The sequence below is a fragment of the Hyaena hyaena genome, unplaced genomic scaffold (genome assembly GCF_003009895.1).
Source record: "Hyaena hyaena isolate Hyena2069 unplaced genomic scaffold, ASM300989v1 scaffold_1575, whole genome shotgun sequence".
Lineage (NCBI taxonomy): Eukaryota > Metazoa > Chordata > Mammalia > Carnivora > Hyaenidae > Hyaena > Hyaena hyaena.
Genome location: NW_024082174.1, coordinates 115,598 through 127,230, shown reverse-complemented (window position 1 = coordinate 127,230; position 11,633 = coordinate 115,598). Strand labels below are relative to the sequence as shown.

At 41.7% G+C, this 11,633-nt stretch overlaps 1 gene segment (V, D, J or C); it reads left to right on the top strand.

Moving 5' to 3' along the window:
* The first annotated feature begins 1,438 nt into the window (after positions 1-1,438).
* LOC120225932 lies at positions 1,439-6,269 on the top strand. The segment is given in 4 exon segments: positions 1,439-1,549; positions 1,653-2,069; positions 5,512-5,712; positions 6,208-6,269. Coding segments are annotated over 4 exon segments (726 nt in total).
* The last annotated feature ends 5,364 nt before the right edge of the window (positions 6,270-11,633 follow it).

The following is an 11,633-nucleotide window of genomic DNA, read 5'->3' as shown; positions in this document are numbered from 1 at the left end:
AAATATATGCAAAATACTTTGACAAAATCTGAACATACTGAATTCAGCAGTACATTGAAGGGGCCATACATGATAACCTAGTGTGATTCATCCCTGAGACGCAAGGATCCTCCCACATACACAAATGTATAAAGGTGATGCCCTACATTAATAGAGAGAATGATTGAATCTACACTATCCTCAATGGCATAAAAACTTTTATCATTTAAAAACAACTCATAAAAAATGAACAGAAGGAAATCACCTTCACATAATCACGGCCATTATGAAAAGCCCACACCTGGCACCATAGTCAACAGTAAAATACTGAAGCCATTACTGTCAAGTCTGGAGTCAAGGAAGGGTGATCATTCCCAGAATAAGTATTCAATGTGGTAGCACGAAGGAGAATAAAATATGCCACCCCAAAATATGCCATCTCGTCACATTGCTTATTTGGATGAAAGTCCTTTGGGAAACAGCCAGTGCAAGGACACTTTGACACTCCTTTCCCCCCTGACAGCAGGAAAGAAACCTCCCTCAGGAAAACTCCCATCCCTCTGTCATAGGAAAGAACCATCCTTAGCACTGGAATAGGAATTTTAGGGCCAAGAAGGTTGTGCAAAGAAACCTTGTTACCTGGTGAATAATTACTACCCAAAAACCACACCTTTGCTTTAATTCTTTACAAATTCAATTTCTTGTTGTCTGAAAGTCACAAATGAAGCCTCCTTTGTTCATTCCCTGGATGTAATACAATTTGGAAACTCACGCACATATAAAATGAAATTTATTCTGTCCTGTAGATGTCTTATGTGAATTGAATTATTAGAACAGGATAAAAAACAAGAAACAAAGAAGAAAAAATCTTCCTCTCCTACAACTGGCAGATGTCCCAGAAAAATCAGGCATAAAAAAGAAATAAAAGGCATTTAGATCAGTTAGAAGGAAGAAAAGTTATTTGCTTGTATAATACATGGCCTTAAGCATTGTAGAACCGTAACTATGTCACAACAAATATCAGCACTATTTTAAAAAAAGAGAAAAAGTTCAGGATACAAAATAAAGAAAAAACAACTCTGATTATACACACCAGTATAAATTATATGCAAAGAAATAACAAAATCATACCATTCAAAATGGTATATAAAAACGTATTTTGGATTAAACCTCAAAAAGCATGTAAAATACATGTATTCTCAAAATTACCCATGTTGATTAAACACATTTAAAATTACACACATGCTTGCAAATATGACTATGTTCACAGATGCACATTCTTCGTACTGTCATAGTGCCATCTTCACAGAGTGATCTAAATGTGCCTCTCTAACCATGTTTTTAAATTTTAAAGAATCAAATCTAAGTTTGGAAATGTATTTATACTTAGAATACATGCAAATGGGGCCCTGCATTTCCTTATTAAAACAAACCAGCCCTGACCCTGCAGCTGGGAGAGGAGCCCAGACCCAGGATTCCCAGGTGTCCCCATTGGGTGACAAGAGAGAACACAGGCATCTCACCATGGAGTTTGTGCTTGGCTGGGTTTTCCTTGCTGCTGTTTTAAAAGGTAATTCGTAGTGAACAAGAGACACTGAGTATATAAGTGGATATGAATGAGAGAAATGGTGGATGTGTGACAGTTTCCTGACCAGCATGTCTTGTGTCTACAGGTGTCCAGTGTGACGTGCAGCTGGTGGAGTCTGGGGGAGGCCTGGTGAAGCCTGGAGGGTCCCTGACACTCTCCTGTGCAGCCTCCGGATTCACCTTCAGTAGCTACGGCATGAGCTGGGTCCGCCAGGCTCCAGGGAAGGGGCTGGAGTGGGTCTCCGGTATTAGTAGTAGTGGAAGCACATACTATGCAGACTCCGTGAAGGGCCGATTCACCATCTCCAGAGACAACGCCAAGAACACAGTGGCTCTGCAGATGAACAACCTGAAAGCCGAGGACACGGCCACGTATTTCTGTGCGAAGGACACAGTGAAGGTCCATCAGTGTGAGCCCAGACACAAACCTCCCTGTAGAAGGGGATCAGCACCACCAGGGGGCGCACACTATGCACAGTTCTGGTTTATATTCCCAGGAGCAGGTGCAGATGGAGGTTATAGGCAGGTTTCCTGTCAGGGTCTAGGGTTTCCTCTCCATTCAGCAGTTTCCCCCAGGGAGCGTGTCTGGACACATGATTCTGTGCTTACCTATTCACTCTCTGTATTAGAAACTTTGTTGTCCTAGGAAAACTAGTTAACATGCACAAAATACAGAGTTGCTTGCAGTTGCTTCCTCCTGTTTCTAAATACAAATGAATTACATATACCCTGAGACACATCAACTGAACTTTTACAGGAGTCCAGGATTCACTGACTTTGCAGGTAAAACCACAGGATCCCATAGCTCCTCAATATCCTCACCCAGCTTTGTCCCAAGAACATGACACTTTCTTCATGGCCCATTGATGCTCAGGACTTTAAATGAGTTTCAGCTTTGTTTAAATACAATAGCATCTCCATACATTAGTCAAGGTTCTCCTGAGGCACGGAATACATAGCACATTGGATTACATGACTCTATAGTCTAAGACGTCCCATGATCTGCAATCATAAATAAGCTAGAATAACAGGAAAATCAATGGTGCAATTATTGTCTGATTCTGAACTAGTGTCTAGTCTGACACATGGAGACCTGATGGTGTATCTCTCAGTCCAAGGGTAGGAGGAGATCAATGTCCCAGCCCAGGCATGCACACAAGAAGTAAAAATGAGCTTAAGTCTTCATCCCTCTACATTTAACTCTATTTAGAGCCTCAATGGAATGGATGATGCCCATTTAAACAGAAACCATGTCATTCTCTTCTGGAAACACACTCACAGACATCCACAGAAACAGTGGTTAATCTGGGCAGCCGTGACACAGTCAAAATGACGCATAAAGTTAATAAGGACAACTCAACCTCCCATAAATGTGGATCTCAAAGACTGAAGATGTAGAAGTCCATGGCATCACTGGGTGTAGCCTGGTGGGCGTCGTGGTGCTCCTGTGAAGAGGTGGGCAGAGGCCTGTGAGTGAACAGTGGTCTGAGATTCTCTGGGTCGCAGGGAGGGAGGCAGCCCCCTTCCTATAGTGCATTTGGGAGGAGTCGCACTGCCTCTCACGGGACAGGAGAGCCTGCGAGTGCCTTGCGCCGCCTGGTTCTTTGCACGGGAGCCTCTGCTGAAGTCAGATACCTGACTGACAGCTTTTTGCTGTTCTTCCCCATGAAGGCCAAGCCCTCTGGTGTTCATGCAGCTGCCCTTCGGGGACAATCCCACATCGACCGCAGTGCCACAATACTCTCCCCCTGCGGATAAGAGGGCACATGCCACAGTGCTTCCCTACAGTGGTTGTTTTCACACCCAGCTAAGTCTCCTGAGAGAAAATGCAGGAACGACATGCCACCAGATGGACAGATGCTTAAGACACATACAAGGTGAGGGTAGGGCGCTGACAGAGGCCTGGGACTCATGAAAGATTGTTCTCTCTTCACTGAAAACTTCCTGAACGGGGTCAATGGGAAACCCCTCTCCAAGAATGAAACAATGGGCTGCTGCTAATACTTCCCCTGACCAACAGCATGGACAGACGTCACTGAGTAGCACAGAGCCCACCATGGAATCTTGAGCTTTTAACATCAAACCCCTGAACCCTACTCTCCTCAGGTGCTTCGTTATCCGGTTAGGTGTGACTGAAAACGTCTTCCCAGAAGACCAGCACAAACTCCCACACTCACCAAGTCTACTAACCATAGAATACATCATAGATTCAGCGCTAGGGGAGATAGGATCTAGCCTCTTTTTACATTTATTGTATTTTTGAAAGAGAGAGAGAGAGAGACAAAGTGTGAACAGGGGAGGGGCAGAGAGATAAGGAGACACAGAATTCAAATCAGGATCCATGCTCTGACCTGGAGCACAGAGCCTGATGTGGGATTCTAACTCACAAACCACAAGATCATGACCTGAGCGAAAATCAGACACTAACTGAATGAGACACCCAGGTACTCAAGGATCCAGTCTCTTTGGTGGCCAACACACACGAAGTTAAAACTCACCACACAGGGGACAAGGTCCAAACACTCGTCACTGTGGGCAAGATGAAACTCTGCAGAGGAATGGCCTGAGGGAAAGGGCAGCCAACACACAACAGTACAGTGCACACAGCACACACAAGATATGTTTTCTGAAGAGTCAGCACCTGGAAAGTAGGTGACCTCTTCTTAATAAGCCACGATTCTAGAAGCAGAAAACATAACAGGACTTTCTAAAACACGGAAGAAGGCAAAAACATCAACATATGCCAGGATGGAGGACTTCATCTCAAAGGAAAAAAAACATTAAAGCTCATTGCCAGGAATTTAAACACAAGACATATAAGTAGTATGCCTGAAACCATAGATTTTCTTGAAAAGAGCATAGAAGCTATGAGGGATACCATTACTGCAGATAGAAAATATTTAAAACTTAGGATGAAATTGAAAAAATACTGAACCAAGAATCAAAAATGAGTGTAAATAAGAATATCGGGGATAGAAGAGGCAGAGGAGCAAATAAGTGATATAGAAGATTAAATTAGGGAGATAAATGAAGCAGGAAAGTAGAGGAAAATTAAAATATTGGATCACAAATGTAGACTTAGGGAAGTCAGCAACTCCATAAAGTGTAGTAACATTCTTTTCAAATGAGTCACAAAAAAATTTGGATAAAAAGGAGCAGAAGGTTTATCTGAGGGAATTATAGTAGAAAAATTTCCCAAACTGCGGTAGGAAATGGACGTCCACACCCAGGAGTCCTTCCACCAGAATCAACAAAAGCAGGTCAACATGGAGATATCTTCATAGGAAATTTGGCAAAATATACATGTAAGGAAAAAAATCCTAAAAGCAGAAAGACAAAAGAGGTCTCTGACTAACTAGGGAAGAAAAAAATTGTGGCAGATGTCACATAGAAACCTGCAGGCAGGAAGGGAGTGGCACCATGTCCTCCATATGCTCTTTTGAAAAATATGCAGCCAAGGAGGAGGCAAGATGGTGGAGAAGTAGGGAGCTCCGTACATTTCGCCTGCACCCATCTCTCAAACAGAGAAGGCCTGGAGTCGTAGGACACTGAGCCACAGGAGTTTGGGAAGAGAAAGAGACAGAGCACACTGGGAAGGACACCTCACAAGTGTGTGAGTGCGAACTGGGGAAGATAAAGGCGGGACGGGACCCAATGACATGGAGTGAGGGGAGGGCACCCGGCTTGCGTGCAGCTGCGGTGAGTGATAAACCTGCGAGTGGTGGCGAGCAGCTGCGAGTCCAGGGGAAGGAAAGAAAAGCTGAGATTGCTCATAGAACTGTCCCTGGAGAGGAGAAAAAACTTCAGCATGGAAATACAGTGATTTTAGCTCTGGCTGGGGTGCTGACTTTAAACCAGGTGCCCTGGTCCCAGAAGGCGCGGGAAAAACTGAACTGCCTTGAGCCCAGCACCATCCATGTTGGCGGCGGCCCTGTGAACCGGCAGCAACGCCTGCGGAGGCGGTCCTGGCGCCGGTGAGGCTGAGGCTGCGCGAGCAACAGCGGCCTGCTGAGGCGGCGGCGGAGGCGGCGACCCACAGAAGCAGTACCAGCGCCCGGTATAGTGGCAGCGGCGTGCAACAGTCGCCCTCTGAAGCAGCGGCGGCGCGCTGCAACGACTCGGACTCTATGGACCTGAAGTTGCTACGTTGCCCAATCTCACTTGGGTTGTATTCCTGCTTGACCCCGGTGGATATGAGGCTGTGACACTCCCCCCACTCCCAACTAAAACACCAGGCAACAAGGAAGCAGCGACCTGCAGGACTGTTCAGATCAGTATAACAAAGCCCGCGGACTGGGCCCTGGAAACAGGCAGGGCATGGGGCATAGAACTCAGCCCACCTTCGCTACATCCTCAGCACAGGGAGATCCAACCGAAGAAGTGATTTGCAAGGCTTGGTTGAGAAGGGACTGGGGCGACGCCATTCTTCTCCCCACAACCACCAAGGAGGGGCCTCAGGGAGGCCAGCCGACACAGTGGAGACAAGACCTGCCTACACTAAAGCACGCCCATCCCCTCCAGATAGCTGTTTTGTTGTTGTTGTAGCTGTTATTACCTGAGCCTGGGTTTGTGTGTTTATTGGTTTTGTCTGTGCGTTGTATACCTGTGTTCCCTCTGTCGTTGTCTGTTCTCTTTTTCCAGGGATGCCTCAAGTAACAAGCCAAACTAACATGGTGGAGAGTCCCAAATACGACTACCAGTAGAGAAACAAAATAACCAAACACTCAATAAGAGAAACCAAAAGACACCATCCAAAGAACACTTTCTGAAGAGACAGGACCTGAACAGTCAAAAGAGACCTCTCAAATAAAGCAGATCGCAGGGGCCAGGTGTAAAACAAGATTTTAAAAGTAACAAGAGACAGAGAGCTAAAGAAAACGACGAAACGGAAGAACTCTCCTCCAAAGAAACTCCAGGAAGAAATGACAGCTAGAGAACTGCTCAAAACAGATATAAGCAACATAACATGACAAGAATTTAGAACAATAATCATAAAATTAATCGCCAAGATTGAAAAAAGCATGGAAGACATCAGAGAAACTATGGATACAAACAACATGGAGCTTAAAAATAGTTATGGTGGGGGCGCCTGGGTGGCTCAGTTGGTTGAGCGTCCGACTTTGGCTCAGGTCATGATCTCACGGTTCGTGGGTTTGAGTCCTACGTTGGCTCTGTGCTGACAGCTAGTTCGGAGCCTGGAGCCTGTTTCAGATTCTGTGTCTCCCTCTCTCTCTGACCCTCCCCTGCTCATGCTGTCTTCTCTCTCTCTCAGAATAAATAAAAAAACATTTTAAAAAATGACTTAAAAATTGGGATAAATGAGATAAAAAATGAACTTGAGGCGTCCAATGCACGGATCGAAGAGGCAGAAAGTAGAATAAGTGATTTAGAAGACTCTTATAGAAAAAGAAGAAACTGAAAGAAGAGAGGGAAGCTGATCCAGGAACATGAAAGAAGAGTTCGAGAGCTCGGCGATACAATCAAACGGAACAGTATCTGTATCATAGGAATTCCAGAAGAGGAAAAGAGAGGGAAAGATGCTGAAGGAGTCCTGGAACAAATTATAGCAGAGAACTTCCCCGACCTGGGGAGGGAAGTAGAAGATGAATTCAAGAGGCACAGAGAACTCCCCTCAGATGTAACTTGAATCGATCTCCTGCACGACATATCATAGGGAAACTGGCAAACTATAAGGACAAAGAGAGAATATTGAAAGCAGCTAGGGAGAAAAGGGCCCTAACATACAAAGGGAAACCTATCAGAGTGGTGACCAACCTATCTAATGAAACTTGGCAGGGCAGAAAGGAATGGAAGGAGACCTTCAATGTGACTAACGGAAAAAATACGCAGCCAAGAATCCTCTATCCAGCAACGCTGTATTCAGAATAGAAGGAGAGATCTAAGTCATTCCAAATAAACAAACATTGAAAGAATTTCTCACAACTAAAGCAGCCTGACAAGAAATCCTAATGGGGAATCTCTGAGGGAAGTGTTGCAAGGAACAAAGATACCAGAGTCACCACCACAAGCATGAATCCCACAAAGAACATAATGACTCTAAACCCACATATTTCAATAATAACACTGAATGTAAATGTGCTGAATGCTCCAATCAAAAGACATAGGGTAGCAGAATGGATAAAAAACCAAAATCCACCTATTTGCTGTATACAAGAAACGTATTTTAGACTGGAAGATACCTTCAGATTAAAAGTAAGAGGATGGAAAATATCTATCATGCTACAGGTAGTCAAAAGAAAGCTGGAGTAGCTATACTTATATAGGACAAACTGGACTCTAAATTAAAGACAATAACAAGGGATGTAGAAGGGCATTACATAATAATACAGGGTCTATCCATCAGGAAGAACTAACAATCATAAATGTCTATGCACCGAAAATGGGAGCACCTAAATATTTAAAACAATCACAAACAGAAACAATCTTATAGACAAGTATGTGCTAACAGCAGGGGACTTTAATACTCAACTAACAGCAATGGATAGATCAACCAGATAGAAAATCACTAAAGAAACAATAAACTTGAATGACACATTGGACCAGATAGATCTGACAGATATATTCAGATCTCTACATCCTGAGGCCAGGGAATTCACTTTCTTTTCAAGTGCGCATGGCACATTCTCCAAGATAGATCACATAATGGGACATAAAGTAGCTCTTAATAAGCATAAAAGAATTGAGATCATACCCTGTACACTTTCAGATCAAAATGCTTTGAAACTTGAAATCAATCATAGGAAGAATTCTGGAAAACCTCCAAAAACATGGAGGTTAAAGAACACCCTACTAAAGAATGAACGAGCCAATCAGGCAATTACAGAAGAAATTTAAAAATATATGCCAAAAAATGAATATGAAAATACAACAATCCAAATTTTATGGGATGAGGCAAAGGCAGTCTAGGAGGAAAGTACATTGCACGACAGGCCTATTTCAACTTATTAGAAATAATTTTCAATTATTAGAAAAACTTTTTTGCAACTGCAAAATCCAACAGCTCACCAAAAGGAATTAGAGGCAGATCAACAAGAGCACCCCAAACCTAGTAGAAGAAGAGAAATAGTAAAAATTAGAGCAGAAATAAACAACATAGAGACCAAAGAAACAATTGAACAGATCAATGGAACCAAGAGTTGGTTTTTTAAAAAAGTAAACAAAATTGACAAACCGCTAGCCAGGCTTCTCAAAAACAAAAGAAGGAGCACTCAATTAGACAAAATCATGAATGAAAATGGACTGATTACAACCAGCCTCTCAGAAATACAAGCAATCATCAGGGAATACTATGAAAGTATATGACAAAAAACTGGACAACTTAGAAGAAATGGGCAAATTCCTAAACTCACACTCACTACCAAAATTCACACCGGAAGAGATTGAAAACCTGAACAGAACCATAACCATTGAGGAAATTGACTCAGTTATCAAACATCTCCCAACAAATAAGAGCCCTGGGCCAGATGGCTTCCCTGGAGAATTCTACCAGACATTTAAAACAGAATTAACACCCATTCTTCTCAAGCTATTCCAGAAAATGGAAATAGAAGGAAAACTTCTGGACTCATTTTCTGAAGCCAGCATCAATTTGATTCCCAAGCCATACAGAGACCCTGTCGTGTTCCTGATGTCAGGGGGAAAGCTCCTAGGTTTTCCCCGTTGAAGATGAAGTTAACTGAGGGCTTCTCATAGATGCCTTTTATGATGTTGAAGTAAGTTCCTTTTTTGTGACTTTCTTGAGGGTCTTTATTAAGAAGGGATGCTGTATCTTGTCAAATGTTTTTTTTTTTTTTGCATCTATCGACAGGATCATATGGTTTATCTTTTCTTTTGTTGATGTGATGTATCACATTAACAGATTCGTGAATACTGAACCAGCTCTTTAACCCTGGAATGAATCCCACTTGATCATGGTGGATAATTCTTTAAGTGCTGTTGAATACGATTTTCAAGTATCTTGTTGAGAATTTTTGCATCCGTATTCATCATGGATATTGGCCTGTAGTTCTCTTTTTTTTCTGGGTCTCTGTCTGGCTTGGGAATCAAAGTGATGCTTGCTTCATAAAATGAGTCCGGAAGTTTTCCTTTGATTTCTATTTTTTGGAATAGGCTTAGAAGAATGGGTATTAATTCTGTTTCACATGTCTGGTCTAATTCCCCAGGGACTCCATCTGGCCCAGGGCTCTTATTTGTTGGGAGATTTATGATAATTGATTCGATTTCCTCACCAGCTATGGGTCTCTTCAGATTTTCTATCTTTTCGCATGTGAATTTTGGTAGAATGTGTTTGTATAGGAATTTGTCCATTTCTTCTAAGTTGTCCAATTAGTTGGCATATAATTTTTCATAGTATTCCCTGATAATTGCTTGTATTTCTGAGGGGTTGGGTGTAATAAGTCCTTTTTCATTCATGATTTTGTCTATTTGAGTGCTCCTTCTTTTCTTTTTGAGAAGCCTGGCTTCAAGTTTGTCAATTTTGTTTCTTTTTTCAAAAAAACCAACTCTTGGTTTCATTGATCTGTTCAACTATCTGTTTGGTGTCTATATTGTTTACTTCTGCCCTGATTTTTATTATTTCTCTTCTCCTATTGGGTTTGGGGTCCTCCTGTTGTCTCCCTCTAGTTCGTTTAGGTGAGCTGTTAGATTTTGGACTTGCGTTTCTTCTAATTTCCTGAAATAGGCCTGGAGTGCAATGTACTTTCCTCTTAGGACTGCCTTCGTCACATCCCATAGAGTTTAGATTGTTTTATTTTCGATTTCATTTGTTTCCATATGTTTTCTAATTTCTTTCTAATTGCCTGATTGGCCCATTTGTTCTTTAGTAGGGTGTTCTTTAACCTCCATGTTCTTGGAGGTTTTCCAGACTTCTTCCTGCGACTGATTTCAACTTTCATAGCATTTTGATCTGAAAGTATGCATGGTATGATCTCAATTCTTCTATATTTCTTGAGGGCTTCGTTATGTCCCAGTATGTGATCTATCTTGGAGAATGTGCCATGCGCACATGAGAAGAAAGTGAATTACGTGGCGTCAGGATGTGGAGTTCTATATATATCACTCAGATCCATATGGTCCAATGTGTCATTTAAGTCCATTTTTTCATTAGTGATTTCTTTCTTTGATGTATTCATTGCTGTAAGTGGAATAATAAAGTCCCCAGCTATTAGCACATTCTTATCCATAAGATTGATTCTGTTTGTGATTAATTGTTTATACGTTTATGTGCTGCCATACCCAGTAGGAGAAGCAAAATAATAAAAATAAGGGTAGAAGTAAACGATATAGGGAGGTAAACCATGAGACACTCTTGAATGCTGAGAACAAACCGAGGGCTTGAGGGCTGTGGGAAAAGGGAAAGGGGGTGATTCGCATGGAGGAGGGCACTAATGTGGATGAGCACTCGTACTTATATGTAAACCAAATTGACAATAAACTATTAAGGGGAAAATTAAATAAATAAATAAAATACATGGTAGCAAATAAAAAGTAAGCGTTACAGTCCAAATTCCTCGGGATGCAGAAAAAGGAGGTTTAAGATGTAAATGTAGAGCAGTACAGGCCTAATACAATAAAAATAAAATTTCAAACTCAAAACCACGTAACACTTAATAAGGTAGAAAAGCCAAACAAAAAGGGATATAATAATAGAAGACAAATAAATTACATACAAACAAAAACGGTAGAACAGATCATTAAAACCTTTAGGATGTTTTTTGAAAGAATTAAAATTGATGTTCTCTGGCCACACTGTTCAAACAGAAAAGAAACAGACCCAAACAGAGAAAATCATCAATTTGACAGGAAAGACCACAACCAACACCACAGAAATACAATCAATTATAAGGGGATATTATGAGAAATTATATACTGATAAATTAGGCAATCTGGAAGAAATGAATACATTCCTAGAAACATATAAACTACTATTTCAACAGGAAGAATTAGAAAAGGAGAATTACAGACCAATTGCCCAGGTAAACATGGATGCAAAAATTCTCAACAACATTCTTGCAAATTGAATCCAATAATACATTAAAGGAATCATT